The 21,458-nt window shown below is 40.4% G+C and overlaps 1 protein-coding gene across 1 annotated transcript in view; it reads right to left on the bottom strand.

Annotated features, from left to right (window-relative positions):
* The window catches only part of loxl2b (lysyl oxidase-like 2b), a 62,195-nt gene extending 41,446 nt beyond the window's left edge, over window positions 1-20,749 (bottom strand). Inside the window, exons 1-4 of the mRNA XM_046033852.1 lie at window positions 20,583-20,749; window positions 17,548-17,898; window positions 17,024-17,199; window positions 2,270-2,481 (exon numbers count right to left, since the gene is read on the bottom strand). Of these exons, the coding sequence (XP_045889808.1) occupies window positions 2,270-2,481; window positions 17,024-17,199; window positions 17,548-17,887 (728 nt within the window). The 5' untranslated portion in view covers window positions 17,888-17,898; window positions 20,583-20,749. The remainder of the gene's footprint in view (window positions 1-2,269; window positions 2,482-17,023; window positions 17,200-17,547; window positions 17,899-20,582) is intronic.
* Window positions 20,750-21,458: the final 709 nt, after the last annotated feature.

The raw sequence follows: 21,458 nt of genomic DNA, 5'->3' as shown, positions 1-21,458 counted from the left end.
CACGCAAGTGCCCTAAAATTTATGAGTGGATGAGAAAATAGGATTACACTTGCTCAAGGGCACACATGGCTGAATCTGCAGTTGAATTTCTAGATGTACTGTTTGAGAAACACAAGAAACGCCAGTGCATATAATTAATACAATATGATCTGAAGTGAAATTATTAGACTTAGAATGCTTTATCTTGACTCCATAAAACTAGACAAGGGCAAAGGCATTAGCATATTGTATAATTAGTACCAAAAGTGAAAGGTTAGCTAACAGCCGGAGAGTTCACACAGTCTTCCATATGAACAAACTGGGGTTAATGACACTCTTACAGGCCTGCTGCTAATCTCTTCTTCTTCTTCATCATTTATTAGTGAGCTCATTTTATGTGTTTAATGAGCCTCATTTGCAGAACGGCATGTCCTATCCTTGTGTCTCATGTCTGAGGTGTACGTGAAAAAAATTGATTAAAATGGGACAGGCAGCATTTGGTTTTCATTTGGGAGCTGGCGAGCGGAAAGCTGCAGACTGGAAGCAATCCAAAGCTATGTTCTAGGCCGCAGCTAGAGGACTGCCTCTGCTATCACTTCAAATGCAATTCTGAGTGATGCGTATCAGTACCTTCGGTTCAAATGGAGCAATGATTGAAGAAACTCGTGCTCCTGATGCTGTGAAAGTTGACTTATCACTAAAATCTCTCAATCTATCTTAAAATATGGTAACACATTTATACTAAAGTTGTGTTTTTTTCAGTACTTCTCATATACTTGAATGCTACTCTGCACTACTTTCTATGACAGCCTAGGAAAACAGTTGTAAAATGTTGTCACTGGTATGAGGGAGTAAAATAAAAAAAACAGTAATTAACTAATTCCAGTAATGGGCCATTATGTCAGTTTGTATGTACTGGGAATTAGATGGAGGCTTATCAATTTTGTCTCGGTCCTTTTCACGTTAGCTTAGCGCATTGGCTGGATGTATGGGGAGGCAGCTAGCCTCTGCCAAAAGAGGAGGTCTACATTCCAGTAACTCCAAAAATGTCTTGTTTTCATGAAGTTTTCTTATTGGCTGGCTTGCTAACATTAATGTAGAAGGTGAGAGGTGTGAGTCAGTGTGTAGACTAGTTGTTTAAAGACCTTGACAGAGCTGGATTGAATAAGTAATGTAACAAGCAATCTATCTTATTCCTTCTGCATTCTTAAAATGACAACACATTTGACTCTCTCCTTTTTTTACCTCTCACAGGTCTCCCAGCTTTATGGAAGTGCATCATTGCTACTACTATCATCACACTTGTCAAAACATGTAATATTCTGGCTTAAAACACTGAATACGTTTTGTGGCATGAAAGGGAAAATCTACTGCACAAACATTACAGAGAATCATGAATTCTTCACTACATCTTAATTTACATCATCATTCTCTCTGGCTAAAGCTCAACTAGAAGCTACACAGGAGCATCAGCACAGAGACTAACTTATGAAACTGCGGCGGCTCTTGGCTCCGTGTCACCCCTGTTTCAAACGACAGCCTGTAAAAACACACCGCGCGGATTCATGGGGCTGAAGCGGGAGCAGGCTGACACGCAGATGGAAAGTTAAGGAGGCGTCGTGCTCTGCTGTGGTTACCTAAAGCAGAGGAAACTTCCAGCCCGGCAGACAGAAAATTCAAGGTTAACTTTAGTGCTGGAAGTTTTATGGAACTCCATGATTAACCTGTGGCCTTTTGGCTGCAAGCTTCCTCATGTAAGCAAGATTTAGATCCCTCAGCAGTCGCTCACACATTATGACAGCTTTGTGGAATGCACTGATGTTGGATATACAGGAGCCAGGTTGGGTTTCGATGTATAAGCCTGTGATCTCAAGCATGTAAACTACACAATGGAAGATTTACAGTATTAGGTTACTCCAATGTATTTTAACCCTTTAACACCAGCTCACATTGTGGTGGAAGTCTCAAGCCTACATTACAACAAATCGACAATTTTTCATTATTAAACCTTTGATTGAATTTGAATGTTTTTATATCCTTATAACTTTATAATTATATAATAATATGATATAATTTTTTGAACAGTCTCTTGACCAAAAAGATTATTGCTAACCAAGGCTGGATTACAAAACATGCAAATCAGGCAAATCAGAGTCCCAGACATCTAAGCCCGAGGTTACTGAAGAGGGATCTCAGGTTAAAATCTTGTTAAAGAACTTTTTGTTTAAGTTGATCTTGTGCTATTGTGTGTATGTACAAAGTACCACACATACAGTAGTGGAACACTCACTTGTAGACTCTGGCATTGTACTTCCTCTCCCCGGGGAAGCCAAACATGCCACAGATGACTCTGCTGTCAAGCTGGGTCCACTCACTGTTACAGATCTGCTTCCATTTACCGCCATCTTTGACCTCTACATAGCCCTCGGTTACAGGGATTCGCTTACGGTACGATGACAGGATGGCTCGTATGCGCACGTCCTCCACTTGAATATCAAGGCTCTGTGGACAAAATAAATTGAGAAATATGCACACAAGTCAGTAGTTAATTAAGAAGTAAAAATATGAAACCCAATTGTTTCTGTTCTGTGTAGTTGACAAAGTGTACATTTTTAATTAATAAAAATATTTGTTTTGCTAGTTTTTTGTCTTTACAATTTGATATGATGTAAACAGGCTATGATGTATTTCCTGTGTTACATAAAAAAAGACCCTCACCCCCCCTTCAGACTGCAACAGCTGCTCAGCTCCATGTGCGCTACTTGTAAATCTTCTCCAGGTTGCTCAAACATTTTTACAGTGAATCACGTTATTAATGCACCATGACCACCTTTGCCTTTTAAAACCAAAGGTATCAAAGGGTTTCCATGGTAACATGTGTAACACATTGTCGCCGGTGTAAAGCGGTGATGGAAAAACACAGCACAAACGCAGCCTTGTGAGTACACGTGCAGTAGGAGGCAATTAAGAACTGCCATTTCTTTCCAGACGCCTCACGTCTACATCATCATCGACCACAGATTTGAGCAGTACCAGCCTTGGACAGTCCCATACTACTTTGACAGGACATCAGAAATTATTTTGTGTCTGTGTTCTTAAAGGTTTTACTTTCATGAAACCGTTTGAGCGATGATAACACTCTTTCATATCTTCCTATAGTGGGTTCCCACTTATATACCATGCTACACATTCACAAGACTTTTTAAAAGGTGGGGAATGCAATTCTAACCCAATACACGTCTTCTGTGTTTGTATACAGCTCTGGCTCTGTAAATGGGAAACAAACAAAGTGGCTTACAACAATATTTCATTGTGTGTTATATTACTTGGCAACTGACATTCAGCTTACTTTCTAGTTTGCTAAGACATGCTGTTGTTGTGATGTTAGTTATAGCACCAGGAGAGTTGAGTATCTCTGTCTGGAGCTGGTGTGCTGCTCTGGGAACGTCTGGTCGTCTCTTCAAGTTAGCTTTGCAGCAGCAACTGTAGCAACATTATGCTAACTCAAAACTGAAGTAACAGTAGTTATATTACTTCCTGTGTCACTGTTCAATCATGGTTTTCCCATGTTTTTTCATTAGATTTCTTCAGAATCGCATAAAGCCACCTTTAAAGCCATTATGTGTGGAATTTTTATGTGATTTTGGCATCTTTCTAATTATTTTGATATATATTAGTGATGTGCAGATCAATCCTAAAGAGATATTTCTGATACCAACGTTTCCTGCTCTAGGATCGATACTCATATAAAAGGATCGATATCTAAACTCAGTAATTTGGAGTGAGTGTGTGTTTTATCATAAGTATCTCTTACTGTCATTAGGATGGTCTAATTATAGGCCACTCGGTTTATAGGAACTACTTTTCCTTCATGCTTGCGCTACGACTCTGTGACGGAGCTTCTTTGAAGTGAGCCGCTGCAGCCCTTTACATTTCCCGCGTCACGCCTGGCTGTATTTTAGCTGTGATGGTAATAATGTTGCTCTGTGTGATGTGTGTGTAAAGACAGTGAAATACTTTGGCAACACTGCAAACTTCGCTAAACATCTGAGATTAAGTCAAAATAATAGGATGATTTTATGAAGCATCAGTTCTGAGCAGGATATTTTTATTATAATTAAAGAATATGACAGTAGTTTGATGTCTTGTCATTATGCAGCTATTATTTGGAATTGTTAAGGCTACAGTCTACTCTTTATTTCCCTCATAGAGAAACGGGAGGACGGAGGTCACATTAAACTAGAATATGTATGAAGTTTTGGTATCGCTATCGACAATACCAGCCTGGGGATTACTTGGTATTGGATTGTATAGGAATTAAGTGGTATTGCACATCACTAATATATATGTTTGTGCTGTATGGAAAATAAAAAATAGTGTATGCTAAAGCCTGATTTGTACTTCTGCATTGAGTCCACGCCATAGCCTACAGTGCAGGCTACGCATCTCGCTGTCGTGAGCATTTATACTTGTGTGTTGGTGTCTGTGTTACACCACCAAAACGCTAGTTGGTGGTGAGATTTGACATCCACCGGCCAAGCTGGCTAACTTCCGATTTAGCCCTCCGCTAACTTCAATGGGGGTAAAATGATTTCTTGAATTCTTCTAGAATTTCAAAATGTTATTGACCAAATAGATCAAATTCGGATAGTGAAACGAGTCATTTTGCGGCGGTTGGATTGCTCAGAAAAATGTATCCACTGATTTACAGCAGCTGCTACATTTTTGGGGAATTTTAAAAATTCTACATTCTGTAGCTTTAATTGAACAGAAAGATCATTTAGGCCGATCAGAAAGCATCAGCAGGGCACTTTTCTGCTCTGAGTTGAAGTTTTTTCAACTGGAAGCATTCAGATCACTGCAAAAATACAAGGTACTTAATGGTTTTTATTATTATCACTTATGGCTTGCACAGTCACATAAAGTGATGCACCCAGGGTACATTTTTAATTATTTACCTGCTGTGTCAATAAAACTGCACTACAACTAATCAAAGTAATATGTTTAATGAGAGGCCTGGCTCGTAGTGACAGACCCACAGAGAATTATCACCCAACTCTGCAGTTCCCCTCAGCTCTATACTTTCAGCTCAGCGTTTTTGTTTTATGGCCCACAACTTAACTTCTGGGTTCACTCCTACAGCTGTAATTATTCCTGCAGGAGAAAACCGCTGTTTCAAGGAAAAAGCTCTGATTAACTGTACACTACCTTTCCAGCACCAAACAGCATACAGACAAAGTTAGCAACTAGCTGGTAACAGGATGCATATATTTTAGAATTTTATATTTATTTTATATTTTTTTCTGCTGTGGCTAAGTGGCCAAAAAAATGTAATTAATGCTGCTTTAATTGTACAACATCTTCCATCATCCACCACTACATTCTACAGGCTAGGAGGTTACTGCTTTTTCAAACTGTAAGTCTACATTAGTAATATTTTCCTTTGCATACATTTTAAAAATCTACAAATTCAGCTAGTCAAGTCAGCTGCTACAAGTTCACATTAGGAAAAATGGTAGTGGCTTATAGTTACAAGCATGTGCTAAAGTGCTTAGCATGGCACCTAGTGTCACCCTACATGGTCTATGCTAAGCTGGCCCCTGTCTGATCCATTGGTGCACATGGCTATGACTATGTTATGATTAGGTACCTTGACCAGTCCAACAGTTTTCTATCATAGTTTGTAACGTTGATGGTGGTAATGGAGAATGATTGGAATACAATGATAAAAAGAAAAAAGATAGAAGATAGTCCTCTGAGCATCTAATCAAAACTCAGTTAGCAGCCTGTTTACTTGCAGGCAAAGCAAGGCTGTCAAAAATCTGCTCAGAGCCTTTTCCTCTCTGACTTTTTGCAGGGATTAAATAAACATTTTCCTCTCCCATAGACCAAACCCACATTCTTGTGCTACGTGACAGTGCAGGCTGAGGGGAGGGAGCTCAGTCTGGCTGGGGGGGTGGGGGTGTATGTTGCTGCGCTCAACAGATGGGCTGGTACAGACCCCTCTCATATACAGCCAAGAACCTAGACATCAAATAATGAGAAAGGAGGTTTTCCTAAATTGGCATTTGCCTCCAGGGAAGGCCAGATGCCACCAGAGTGAAAACTACAAATCATCCGTCTTTCTGTCCTCTGCTATTTTCTCCTAAAGATAACCACATTAATCATTCTGGTTAGAGACAACAAGGTCTGGACTGCAGAGGATACCAAACTGTTAGAAGGCTGAAACCATGGACCATGATAATTACTGGAAATGTGGTGATGGTGACCTTGTCTGGGCTTAGTGGATATACAGTACATACCTCAGTGCAGACATGCAAAAAAACAAGTTACAGCCAAAGGTGAGTCAGGTTAGCAAGGAAATCCAAGCTCCTTCAACACTGAACTAAAGAGGCCAACGGTGTTCTGACAAAGATTGCTTAGGACATGCTTGTACTCAAATATCAAGATTGAATGTCTGATAAACACAGAAACAAAATCCTCTACCCTCTCCCTCTAACAGATTGACCTCAACTTGTGGGGTGACAACATCAATGCCAAACCCTAATTGGGAACAGAATCTGAAAAAACCTGCTAGCTTTTGAATTTTGTTCTTTGGTTGTTCGCGTTAATTAATTTCCTGTTTAGAGATCAGATTGTCCTCACGTGTCTGTTTGCAGAAAAAACAGTCATTTGACTGCGGAAAAGAAGAGAGTTCTAGCATGTGTGCCTTGTTTCGGCAGACTCTGGGGAAGGGGGCCTTTCCTGAGTCTTTGCATGAAAACTGGCACAGACGGAAAAGCCATTAGTGGAATGAATTGTACAGGTAAGATAAAAGGGCCTCAATCTGTTGCAGCTCAGCCCTGATTCATAAAGGTTACTTTGAGGTTCTAATACAAATGTTCTATTTCAAAAGTTCCTTTATTGCAAACCTTAATTTTTTGTCACTTTGTAAAATTTACTTAACTTCCACATGTAGGAAGGAAGTCACAGGTACAAACAGGTAAAACCATTCATTCATCAAACACTACAGCTGTCATGTAACATCAAATTAGAAATGGAAAGAGAACAGTGGTTCTATAGGAATTTTTTTCTATAGGAATATTCTGAATCTTATGACCAAAGTAGTAGCAGCACTGTTTGTAGTTACACTTACTGTATGTTAAAGCAGCATTGATTGATACTTTGACCGACTGGTGGCAGAAGAACAAACATAAACATCTTACAGCATATGTGTCTATTTTCATGTCCAGCAGATAGGGAGCAACTTAAGAATTTGATTGGAGTCATCTTTCTGTCCAATATTCAGCTCTGTTTTTGTCTCTACAAGCGACCCCTTTCACACAACACATAGCTGCGTCATTTTATCCCCTGTTAAAAATGCGTTGATAAAAAAGTTGATTATGCAGCTGTAATATACCAAGCTGTAGTTGGGATAAACTGGCTAAGAGAAACTTGAACACTACATAGAGCTGAAGGGTGGTTTACCACTATGAAAAAAAATTCACATTAAATGGATCTATTGTTAACAAAACAAAAATGTCTTAGTGTTTTAGTGTTACTATGATTTGAACAGAAAACAGCAGGCCAGGAGGCAAATTAGGTTCAAAAAGAGGTACGAATCTGTTAGTTTACGACAAAGCAAAATAACGGTTGGGCTAAGGACAGATGATTTGGTGGTTGCCTATAGCAACAATAAAAAAAGCCAAGCCTTCATCATTAGGCATTCAGACTGAGGGCGAGTGGAATGGGACAACAAGCTGGTAAGAACCTGTTGAGGTACAGCATGTTCTTTTTTTCTTGTTTTACTTTTGTAATAAAACCATTGAATTGAACACTTAAACATAGTGTAACAGCGGCAGTACAGAAAAGTCATAAAGTCAGGTGCTGGTCATAACAGACCCAGTAAGGCTGTTGGAACAAAAGTGTATTGTGTATTGGATTGAGCTCTGGGTCCAATTTTCTAAATAATCATTCCTCTTTTCCATAATGGCCAAGCACAACTCCACTGTAAGATATGGTGCACAAACTCCACATTCTTCATTGCTTTAGCGGTTTAAGCTGGCAAAGTGAGTATTTTCCAGAGTTATAGTCTTTTTAGTAGAAAATTAAGCAAGACAGTTTTTTTTGTTAATCAAATGTAAAGAATCTTACAGCCCTAGGTTTGCTGTCAACAGGAACGGGTTGGTTACAAGTATATTCAACTGAGCCTAATCTTTTGAACCACTATTTAGGCTTCCTCTCAGTTGGAATAATGACGTTTAGATCAGAAACCTGCTTGTTTTACCCCTAAAAAGACACTTTTCCCATTGTTCTCTTTCTTTTGTTCTACAATCTCAAAATGGCAATGCTGAAGAGCAGATGAGGGGAACCCTCTGAAAAGAGAGATATCCAAAAGCCAAAAGCAAATGAAATATAAGTCCATTTTTCTACTCACTCCTTACAGTCACTTTGGATACAAACCCCATCTTAGCGTCTAGAATAGAAAATATAAATACCCCCACAGTAATGAACCACAGTCGTCTGTAACTACCAGAAGAAGAATAAACCCAGAATATTCCATATTTTTAGTTGCACTGTACATATCTCCTCAACTGTCCACAGCGGAGTATAGACCACATTGGCCAGCGAAAATAAAGTGCTAGGAGCTTAGAAACATATGGTTCCAATAGAGGTCTTCAACAACTCATTCTGCTAGCAGAAATCACCTCACATCCACAGCAAAATACCAAGGCACTGGCTTCATATACAATGTGGTATTTAGTTGCAGGCCTCTTTCTGAGTATTTTTATGTGCTGGCAGCTATTCTCAGGTCCAGCTATTGTCAAAAAGTCCTTATCTGTCGCAGTGTGCAGTTCCTCCTTCAAAATCCATTAAAAGAGCTTTTGTTAACAAACTGAAAGCAGATGTTCCCCAAAGTCGTGACAAACCCTGAACTGGAGTGTAAACTACAAAGACAATGATTGAATTGAAATGAACTGCCTTTATATGCTATTAAAGCTGAAGTGACATTAAAACATGTGGAAAATAAAGACACACTTGGGAGGGGCATCAGGGTCCAAGGATTTGGCTGGTGGTACTGCTATTCTCATGCTGTATTTCAAAGTTCTAAGCCTTATTGTCTGTTAACAGCAAAGTAAATCACTATGAGAGCTGACAAAGTTAACAGGGTGACAAACCTACTAAATTCACAACAGCTGGTTGCTGTTTGCGCAAAAAGAAAAGTCAGGTATCAAATAACTGTAAATGTGACACAAATGTGTGTTACACATTTCATGGCAATCAGCCAACAGTTGACAAAACATTAGGCTACACTTAAAACCATCTGTCATGGCGCTGCTACAGGAAAAGTCAAGTCATTAGGATTCATCCTCTGGGGAACACAAATTTCTGTACAAATTTCATTGCAATCCATCCAATAGATATTTCAGTCAGGACCATTCCCAGAGCAACGCTAGTGGCTCAAAAGGTCCACTTACTAGCTTTTTACCAGCACTTATAACCACATCAAATGATCTTTATCAGCAAATGGAGTGCACAGTTCTCTGGTCTGTTCAGCCTTCATGCTAAGCACCACCCACTAAACCCACAAACAGGAGCCACCTGCACACCACTGCCACCCTTCAACGGTTATTCCCCACTGTTTGTAATTATGCCTCTTTGCCACTCGGCGATACGAGTGCCAGCGTGTGCACAAGCAGTGACTGACACTGCGTTTGAGACTCCGCTTGGCTCTGATTGGTTGTATTGTTCAGGGAGGGGGTGGATTATTGCAAATGGCATTAGGAGTACTAGGAGAAGCCAGAGGAACCTCATTTAAAAAGATTATCTGTCTCATGTACTGTCATTATATAGTGACAATTTTAGCAAATATTACAAAAGGTTATTTTTAACAGTATTCCCTATTGCTGCTTTAATGTTTAAGCTAACATGGAAGAGAAGTACAAGTAAATGAAAGTGAAATCACATCAGCTGCTGAGCTTACATGTCAACATATCCAACTCCATTTACTGATGAAGATTGATTGGCAGGTTAAAAGCTAAATAAAAAGTCAGTAACTTGAGTGACACACATCATGTGTCGTCAAACTACTTTTTCCAAGGCCCAGAATGAACTTTGATGAGTTTGATGAGAACTCTGTACACCAGTCAGATAACAAGTGTATTTTTCTGTCGGCACATATGAGACATTGTGACAGAGCAAAGAAGAGAAGAACAGCTGTGGAGAAGAGCCAATAAGAAAGCTAGCATACAAATGACAGCTCTGCATTCCTCTTCAACAACACAGCCCATTACATGTGACAAAGCTGTTCTGCACATGACTAGAAAAACAAAAACAGAATAATCAAAGACATTTCTTGCTTTGACATTGATACTTGTCAGCCTCAAAGAACAGATTAGATTCTTGCTGCCTGAACATAAAAAATCACATTGTCTGTAAAAAAGAAGGTCTGCCCAGAGAGAGATCCTCCATTCACACTGATGTCACATGGAGAGCTTCATTTTAGAGTCTCCAGAGGCCAAACATGCGCCTGCGTAGCTCTGTGGGAATGTGATGCCTCAGGGCAAAAACCTTTACAGAGCTGCAGAAACATCTACCAGCCATGTGAAAAATAATTAAATAGCTTAAACCATTGCAGCCATGTGTTAATCCAAGTGCAGTACAAAAGTGCTGCGGGCAATTTATGGCACCATCCCACGACATGGCTGGAGGTTTACATGGAGGAAAGTGGAGGATTTGACATTAAGGCCTCGGAGGGAAAAAATGACTAAAGAGGGGAAAATGGGAGTTGTAAACTCTGCTTGGGGTGACTTCATGGCTGCTTGTAATCTACTTATGGGAGAGGCAGCAGCAGCGAAAGGGAGGTAGGAGGGAGAACGAGAGAAATGCTGCAAGTAAAAGAAGAAAAGAAATAAAGATAAAAATGCAAACAGAGAGGAGAGCTTTGGTTCTATTGATGTCCCAGTCAGATTTCATTGCTACTTGTAGCATGACACCCACAGAAGATCTGTCAGAACAAAAGAGCAGATTAACAGAGACAAACTGAGCAAGACAACATGGGATATGGCCTATAGGCATCTGTGATCACTGAGATCTTCTTTTCGTGATGAGCTACATAACACTAGCTGGCTTTCAGTGAATGTTTTTCATTCATTTGTTCATTAATTAAGTAAGAGTAAAAGAATGGCACATTGTCTAGGGACAAAGGAAAAAGCTGTAAATACAATAGTGACAAAATATTATCTTTAAAAAATTGACATGGGTAATTGGTTAGCAAATGATTGAATATTTACACATGTAGCAGACATGGCGAATTATTAGCATTCTGTCGGGGTCGTGTTTCTGGCCACTCAGCAACTGTAAGTTTAATATTCACTCTCCTTTTAGCTCTGTTTTGGTCTCCACTAATTCCTGATTAGCTGCTTAATGCTCCACTATGTTCACCAGCTAGTAGCAAATGGTGTCTGTCCCCTGTTGGATGCAGTACTGATACTGTAGTGTACAGTGGGTTTATCAGAGCTTTGTCGCTGAAAACAGCCGCCTGCTGCGGTTTGAAATAAGGTTAATAAGAGCAGTGAGATCAAAAATGTATGGGTGCATGCCAAAACAATGAGCTGAAAGTCACTAAAACGCTCACTAGAGTAGAGCTAAGTTAAGTGTAGAGGGAAGTGAAGAGTTGATAATTCTCTGTGCGTCACTACGTGTGACCACTTAAAAATTACACATTGATACTTGAACCATTCATATAAAAATATTAATTAGTGCAGCTTTAATGTTTTTATTCCAAAGATGCTAAGAAAGCCTCAATGCAGCCTGAAAGGCAAAACACAGGGCTACAAAAAAAGTACAACAAGAACTGGTCTCTGCTCACTAAACTTAATAGCCCAAATGATTCTGGATTTTTGAGACCAATACCAAGAAAGATATCTGATAACAATATAACATTGCTATGAGTGCACATTAACATAACTGAAGGCAATTAATCACAATTAAAGAGGTGGCATTATGCTCATTTTCAGGTTCATAATTTTATTTAGTGGTTGTACCAGAACAGGTTTACATGGCACATTGCTGCAGCTCCTCTTTTCACCCTGTGTGTTGAACGCTCCGTTTTAGCTGTGCAGTGATGCATCTCACCCCTACATGATCTTTATTGGGAGTTGCACATGCGCAGTTCCTTGTTAAGGACTACTAGCCAATCAGAAGCAGAGTAGGGCGGGCCCTGAAAAGCAGATACACAAGGCTTCGGTTCAGCTGTATATCCCCTTACCAGCTTAGCAACATGGACTGGAGCAAGAGTTTCTGAGTGGTGAGTTATTAATCTGTAACAAAAGTATCTTTCATCTATAAAGTTTTAACTGAGCTCTGTTTCTACATCACAGTAACAACTTTATGTCCACTGACTGCGTTTGGAAGGGAGAGGAGAGGCAGCAGGCGGACCTGTTGTTACTGTGTGCTGCAGCTCAGAGTGTTTTTACACTAGTATTTTTGAGGGCGTGTCGGACTAGCCCCTAGGCGAGCGTTATGACGAGTGTTTTCTTGTGACGTCACAAAAAAGGCTGGACTACAAGCGAGCTGTTTTCAGAGTTTTCTGTGGGAGATGGGAACTCCCTTTGGGCTGGACTTTGGGCTTTTTCACTTTGCAAACCCATTACATGCACAAAAAACAGGGGAAAAGGCAAAAAGCATAATATGACCTCGTTAATAAATTAATCATTTCGAAAATTATGATGATGCCCGTTGCATTTCCTAGAGCCCAGTGTGATGTCATCAAATTGCTTAGATAGATAGATAGATAGATAGATAGATAGATAGATAGATAGATAGATAGATAGAGTAATTTCAATTCAAAGCTTTTGATGATTTATAATTGCACCAAAAAACACTTCATCCCTAATTACATCTCTCTCTTTCTCTATAGTGCTCCATTGTGTAGCCTGTCTTCAGTCAGTTGGCATTTCCCCATAAAGTCAAATGCTGTTCCTCAGATATTTCCAACTGCTGTTTTTGTCCCTTTCTAAGTGTTGACATGCATAAATCAGGTTGAGAAATCTGACTGCATCACTGTTTGTATAATTCGGATAAATGAGACCGCCTGTTGGACCAGGGTGGAAGCAGGCACTGCCAGACATCACATTTCATAAACCCTGGAATTTCTTCATGTTGAAATTGGTTTAAAATGGAATGTAATGTATGCACATGATCACAGATCAGACCAGTATTCTCTGAAGCCACTTCTGCATAAACTGAAATGTTGAGGCGAGGCAGCAGACTTCCCCAAAGCCAAGGGCGCCCCCAGAAAATTTTCCCAGGGGTGGCCAGATGGGGCCAATGAAAATCCTGGGGTGGCACACTAAACCAAAAGCCATAACTGAATTTCAGGAATTCTATTATACATTATATAGACTAGTTCAATACTACATAAAAATATGAGTTAAGGAATCACATTGAGCCCAGTTTCACAGCATCATCCAGGTGACTCCCGGTGTTCTCATGTTTTGCAATCCTCTCAGAAAGATGAAGATGAAAACAGGCACAGAACGGTCTCCCTCGAAGCATAACGTTAACAGCCGTTCACACACGGCGCTGTCAGGGGCTCCAGTGTTCGTACGCTTACCTTGCTGTTACCGATGGTGCTAACCTGTTGCTATCTGCAGCTCTCACACACTACAATACACAAAACTGTGTAGCAATGTGACAAACTTACTATAAACTAGCCAGGCTACTAAATGTCTCTGTACATTAATAAAATTACTTTTCTTACTTCTGCAGCTTGTTGCTGCCTCCACAGAAAACACACACATTCGGCACAACACTGGTGTACTTCGATCTGCTCTGCCTGTTAGTCTCGCCCCTTAACCAGTCACAATTTTAGAAACGTGACAGGTATCTACATGGACGAATCGGAGGCCTCTCCTAAAATATGAGAACACTTGTATGCTGCTATTCACCTTTTAACTCAAACACAGGGGTTACATAATATAAACACTATATAGCATTTTATGCATATGCTCGTGCTTTGGGCAATGGCGCCGCCAGGAGGGGCCACTGGGGTGGCCACCCATTTTCTTAGGGTGACCGTGGTCCCTCCTGGCCCCCCCTGGCGGCACCATGCCCAAAGCACAGCAGGAATATACAAACACAAGAGAGATGTGACGTTAAATATTCTCTAATATGCTCTAACTCTGTGTTGTTGACAGTGCAGCTGACTGACAATGATAAATATAAAGCCCCTGGAGTCCACGCAAACCCATGATCTCTGAAAACCACAAAAAAACAAATTCATGGAACGAGATGTTTATTCACTGGAAGTTTACAAGTTGGTCAAAAAAACGGCACCGCTCAAAATACAACACATTGTTTAGTTCAACAATGTGAGAAGACAAAGCAGTCACAGAGAGGAATCTGAGCACAGATGTCAAAGGTCAGCAACACGTGCATGCAAGGCTTCGTGTTTCAGCTCCCTCTTAGCTCATTCCCTTGGTATTTCCTCAGTGGTTAACTGGCTGGTCATTGTGCTGAGTTACCAACACCTGGGAATGCACTGGTGCCTCTACATGCAGGCTCCTAAGCACTCTGAAAGCCTACCAATCATCCCGTACCACAAAACCCCCAGCGACATGTCGTCATGGCTGCCATTACACACCAGAATGTGCCTGCGTGAGTCACCAGATTGCCACTTCCAGATGATAAGGCTGTGTGGCACATGAAGAGCACACGTGACTTCTTTCAGTGAATGGAAACGCTGAGTCTGATGGGGTTTTTTCAGGGACTATCCCAGCTTGACTCCAGGCGTCTGGACCTCTCTATAATCTTTACTGTTTGTCTCTGTAAACCTCTGCACACAAAGTCAGCTACATATATTTGCTCCCACAATGCAGCTGCTAAAAGGAAGTCCACAAGAGTTGCACATCAAAGTCTGTTTACTACTGTACTCTGTGAAAAAAATGATAAAGTATTTTGTGGCTTCAGAGGGACCGTGTGAAGTCTGACAGGTCCTCAAGTCACTTGTGGAGTTAGAAAGAAGTGAACTCACCAGACCTCTGTAGCCCACTCCTCATTTAGCGGCTCCAGCCTACATTAGATGCTGCTAACATAATACATCAATATCTCCAACCAAACTAATGCGATTTAGTTGGATTGTGGGTAATGTAGGCGCTAAGGTTTTGCATAGAATGCATGGAATAACAATGTTACAGCAGTGCAGTGCTTAATCTGCGCAGTACTCTTTTAAATAAGTGGGTAGATTCAAACCTTAAACCAGCAGTAACTGATGTCTTTGACCACTCTGGGGCAGCAGAAACAAGACGTGAACACAACATTGGCAAATCATCACCTTTTAGGTTGAACTTGTTAGCAAGCAGTTGTTTAGTTACACATCAAGAAGTTACAGAGCAACATTAACACTCATTTGGAGTTTTGTTTCTGGTCACCTGATGGATGTGAGTCCAATATTCCCTCTCTCTTAGCTCTGTTTTAGTCCCCATCAGCTCCTAAAGGAAATGTCTGGCTCTTCAGCTGCTAAATGCTCCACTATGTTCACTAGCTAGTTGTTAACTTTATTTGTCTGTTGGGTGTACAGTGGGTTTTTAGATCTTTTTTGAACCAAAACAGGAAAGTTGTGGGCCGGACAGCTAAACAATGAGCTGAAACTCGCTATAAAGTTCCATAAAGCCGAGGGGATCTGTAGGCTCAGGTGAGGGTTCTCTGTAGGTTCATCGCTATGAGCAACCCCTTTCACACTGTCACGTTGATTTCACATTGTCAATTATAGCCGGTTCAACAGACTCTGCAGTCAGAGAGAGGACATCTGACAAGCCAGTTGCTTTTGGAAAATAAAACAAAAGGAAAGCTCTGCTAAGCTGCCCACACATGTTTTGAGGGTATTATGAAAAATGCTATATTAGTTTTTAAACTCTCCAAAGAAGCAGAGGAGTGGGACAGAGGAAGAGAGTCAGCTCTGGTCAGTAGTTTACTCATAACATTGGAATGTGGATTCATGAGGCCTGCACAATGAGCAGAAAGATAACGTTCTGTTTTGGGTGGCAATTAGCTTGGATCCTATTAGCCGGCCCAGAAAGCAACGCTCTGTGGAGCCTTTCAAATGTCCTGCCAGACAACTGGGACATGAATGCAACACCTAACAATTACCTTCTTTAACTTGACACACTTTCACTGCAGGCTATTTAGAAAATACTGTTATTAAAGCCGAGAGTCAGGGAGGGTTATTGACTTTAAGTGTACAGAGCATTTTCCAGCCAAAAACCAGGAACGATTTATAATTCATTGGGAGTACTACTCAAACTGTGAAAGCAGTTGTATAATGTTTTTTGTGACTTCGGAGGAGCTTTGTCTGAAAGAAAAACTCTAATGATGTCATCAGGGGTATCTCACCTTTAAGTCCAGAATTTTTAACAGAGAGCCTGTATACAAAAGGGGGTTGATGATTTTGAAAGACATGAGCATTTACCATGCAAAGGGTGTCTAACAAAAAGACGCTAAGTTGCATCATGGGAAATGTAGGAAACTTGAACTTGAAAATTAAGGCTTCTACGGCAAAATAAGTTTTAAAATCCATCACCGATAACAGCCTGTGAGAGGGAAGGTTCTTGATGGTTGATGGATAGCAGTGAAACTGCTGTTCTCCAGCTGTGCCACTGCTCCCTCTTGAAAATCAGGTGCCAAACATTGCCTGAGCATTGTGACTTTTTCCATGACGCTCCTGTCATGTCTGAATACGGCCGTAACTAAGATTTATGTACAGGGACAGACACTTAGGTCTGAATGTCAAAACATCTTTACTTTAACAGATAATATAGTAATGTTGCGGATTCCAGGCCTGAACAGGGCTTTTTTAGACTTACGTGGTGCTACAAAATAACTAAAAGCTCATAAAGGTCATAAAACTCAGCTGTCTGTGTGCAAGCTGACAAACAAATGTCCTTTGGGCAAACAGTAAAAAAGATGTCATGAAAAACAGTTTGAGTTAACAAAAGGTCTACAAAGCCTTTGGGGGAAAAAGTAGTTGATGGAGTGTGAAAAATTCCAGACATTGCGTGTTTACCTCTACATGGTTGGGTAGTGTATTGACAAATTTAAATCCCGGGATCCTCTTGTCGCTGCACACCACACCGACATCTTCACTGTGTTTGCAGTCTGAAACACCGATCCCATTGGAGGGACACAGCGCCAAGGTCTTTTCTTTGCCAGTGCAGTGGAGATTGTCGAACCAGATGGGTCCTGACGATACAAAAGACAAATTCATCAGCGCTTCCATGGGGAGGAATTTTCCCCTTTAGTAGTGGAAACAACAAAGGAAAAATAGATTTCTTTTGGCAGGCTAGGCTGGTTTCTCCAAAAATTGTGCAGCATTTACTATGAACCAGTTTCCATTGAATAAAAGTCATCAGTTGGAAGGTCATGCAGAGGGGTTACATCAATATACCACTATGTTCAGCCAGTATTGGCCGAATATTAAAAGTTCAGTTTTACTGTGAGGAATATGGTGACAGAGTACATATTTATCATACTGAATGCCACCCTGACAAGAGGGTAAACATTCATGTAACAGTGCTGTACAATACCTACCTTGGCCTTTTCCATATTTTGAGGATGGTGACCATGAGATGGCTTCGAGGTAACCCAGCTCCCTGCACACCACCTGAGCGGCGTGGATATTGAAGTCATCATCACAGACAGTGCCCCATTCGCTGTTGTAGAAAACCTCCACGCGGCCCTCGTTGTGTTTCCTCTTATCTCCCGCCAATCTGAGCTGAATCCTGGGTGTGTCGGGAGCCAGCTGCGGAGCAGTGTACTGTTCCTGCTCTGGTTCGGGGTAGCCCGGTGGGTAGCCGAGGTGTTCGTACTGGGCAAGAGCCAGCTCTAATAGCACTAACAGAACGCAGGGGAGACACCGTGTAGCCAGCATTTTGGTTGGAGCTAATGAAAAGACAAAAAGAGAGGAGCATTACAATTCAGATGCTCCCTCACGATGAGACTGAAGAACAAGTTTGGCAGTGGATATTAAAGGGGCACTTCCTGATGACAAACTGGGGACATGGAGTTTGGGAGTGGCCATTTACCACGCGGGGTGGGGGGTCTGATAAAACACTCTATTAGTTACATTATGGGACATGTAGGATGCAGAGCTTCAGAAAATTGTCCCATACTAGGGACAAAACAGCGCAATATCTCTGCAACTTTCATTTCGACCTTTCTATTTTAAATCTGTCTCTTGTGAGTCAACAAAAAGTTATGAAAGTGCAATTCTAAATTGTTGAAGTGCCCCTCAAAAAACAGCTTGCCATCAATGATGTCCTTCCACTTGGAATATTAAAGCTGCAATAATTAATATTTTCAGATTTAATGTTTTGGTTCTTTCTCTCTGCCCTCAGCAACATAGTTTTGCAGCAACAGCAGGCAGCTGTTTTGAATGAAAAAGTAGACAAAGCAAGTAGAGCACTCATATGCTCAAAAGCCAAATCGTTCCCTCAGGAGTTAGCAGAGACCACAACAAAACTACAAACTCAAACTTACACAACTCCAAATAAATGCTGTTGTTGCTCTTTGCTAACACGTTCGCACAACTTTATAAGGTGTTGTGTTGTGTTAACAGCTTCTTTCACTGCCACCAAATGGTAAAAGAAATCAGCAAATGCAGCTTTAAAGTAATATCATCATAATTTTTATTTGCATTCAATCAAAAGCACTGTTTCATGTGCTTTTTTTTATTTTCTTAGGAGCAGATTATGTTTGTGTAAATGGTAAAGGTACAGCACCCTTGGATTTTTCACAGGATAGAAGAACACCCTAGTATAAGTCTTTAAAAGAACAAATGGAGTGGCTAGGCAATATAATATTATATTTATAGATTATATAAAGTAGCTGAATATCATTTTATGTAAAACAGTTACACAATTATTCAAATTACTGTGTGTCAAGAGATGATCATCTGTTAGTTTCCTTAGTTTCCTTTTAGTTAAGTTCAGAAAATGAGTCCAAGATGAGCTGGACTCAAGCCTGAAACAGACACCTGCAGGATGACGTAATGCCGCAGAAAAACACTGATATACGGCCAGACCAATGCTTCTGCCTCCTTTAAAGAGAAAGACTAAATCACACTACAACCAAGAGTTTGGTGTCGAACAAAATACAACTCAAAAATATGTGCACAACTGAAATTACCCACTGCTTTTGTATAAAAACATCTGGCAGGGGACAGATGATGTTTCAGCTGCAGGGTTTCTACTTTCCTCATTGTAACGTGGCAGTGGTTACACGAGCTAGAAACAACACACACATTACAGAACGAACAGAAGGAATGAAGCCCACAGCCTCTGGGTCGGCTCACAATGTGTCCGTCCAGAAAGCCATGTTGTCATTAGAAAAACCTGGTCAGCGTGTACATGAAAACTATGGTTCAAGACAGTCAATACATTTCTATCGTGTTTCCAGGCCAGCTCATTGTTGAATGTATCCCGTTTCAAGCTCAAAAACCAAACAATCTCTTTTAGAATCTTTTGGACAAAGGATGAAAATTGGACAAAGCTGCAGCCATTAAGCAACACTGGCTCCCCTTTTCTCTAGCCACAAAACAAAATGCCAAGAACTTCACTGAACTTGAGAATCAGAGACATCTGCTGCTTTTTGCTTCAGAAACGCTGACAGTCTGGACTAAAGAAGTCATATCTATGAACCCCTATTTAAAACCTGACAGATTCAGTTTCATCATGCTGTAAGGACAGGAGGGCTTTCACCTTCATGGCAGTAAGACACGAGTCCCGCCCGCTGCTGGTGGGGATCTTTGCTTCGGTTGAAAAGGTCAAAATGTCAGATTATAAGAATGTCAACTGCTCTTCTCGTGCCCTTTTCTGAAGCACTTGAGCTTCGCTGCAAGAAAAGGGCTGAGAATGAAATGCACTAAACAGACATTTCCTCTATTCCACAATGTCTTTCGACACCTTTTTAAAAATCATTTTGACCAATACAAGAAAAATGTATCGTGCAATAGAATCAAAATACCTACATTGATGCAACTTGGGCTGCAACTTATTCTATTTTTCAGATTCATCTATTCATCGTCAATCAAATGCCAGAAAAAAGCCAACCCACATCTGAAAACAAAATCCATAAAAATTCCTGATATAAAAAGAGAAAAGCAGCCTATTTTCACATTCAATGAAGATACTGGAACTAGCAAATGTTTGGTATATTTGCTTGATAAATTAATTAGTCGATTACCAAAATTGTTGATGATTAATCACGATGATTAAGGACTAGTTGATTAATAGTTTTAACTAATGCACATTCAGTAATGCTGGAATGGAGTACAAGGTTATAGAATGAAGACGTTTAAATTATGTAAACTATGTAAAGAGATTGTTCATATAATTCTAGCTGATATTGTATCACTTACTACAAGTCCTTAAAAACTCCCTCATGCTAAGACAGATTTTAGAAAGACAGAGCAAAACTTTAAATCATGATGTAGCTACTAAAAGGTCCGAGACAAAGAAAAGCCTGCAGTAACACTTCACAAACATCATTGCTGACCATCACATAGACAATGTGCGTCTCAATAACGAAGGCTGGAGGCATATTTAAAGCCTCTAAGATGAACTTACTTTCCTTCTCGCTGCTGAGGACTGTCCCTCCTGAGACTGTGTGCTCCTGCAGGCTGCAGTAACAGACAGAAGGCTGTGCGTTGTGCACAGACCAAATCCCAAAGTCAGCCGCTTCTCCTCCTCCTGCTCTCTAAACTTTCACTGCCGTAAGGCTTTGGAAGCTTTGGACCGGAGTTGCGGTGGTCCGCCCACTGACGCCCACCTTTGCCATGACCTCACCGGAGACGGCCCGGGACGTGCTGGACGTGGTAATAGATCCGACCTGAGAATAGCGCTGATAGTTAGGAAAACAGTTCTGCCTTCGAAGAACGCTGACAGTAGGCTAAACAGCCGTGAAAAACAGGGGAAATAAGAAAAAAAACATTGCAAATGTTGCAGGCCTAGCATGTACTGTTATTCCAGAGTAGCCTAATTAATATATTTAATTAGCATGAATATATCAGCTAAGCTGTTACTTACTCTAAATGAGGCCTAATTAATATATTTAATTAAACGATTTACAGCACATTAACAATGGAACTTTTTACCACATTTTTGTGTGTTGGGATATTAGGCAACATCACCTCAGAGGTTCCAAGGAAGCTCGAGTCAATGCTAATTAGGATCTTTCTACGAAATGGGTGCCATCTGTGTTCCTCTGATATATTTGCATATATTATGGACTGTGTTCAAGTGAAGCATTTATATATTTAAAGGTATCATAATATGAGTTAGTTTCTCTTAATATAAGAAGAAAATTACTAATATAATCCCATAATCAAGCAATTAAAAACATTTGTATAACTTCACTAAAAAATACAAATTTTGACCTGTCCCATGGCATAGTTGTTCAAATTCTAATAGCCATTAAAGTACAAAAAAATGGGTCATGTTAAT

Source organism: Micropterus dolomieu, linkage group LG21 (genome assembly GCF_021292245.1).
Source record: "Micropterus dolomieu isolate WLL.071019.BEF.003 ecotype Adirondacks linkage group LG21, ASM2129224v1, whole genome shotgun sequence".
In the NCBI taxonomy this organism is placed as follows: domain Eukaryota; kingdom Metazoa; phylum Chordata; class Actinopteri; order Centrarchiformes; family Centrarchidae; genus Micropterus; species Micropterus dolomieu.
The sequence above is the reverse complement of the archived record's forward strand: the minus strand, read 5'-3'. Positions and strand labels throughout refer to the sequence as shown.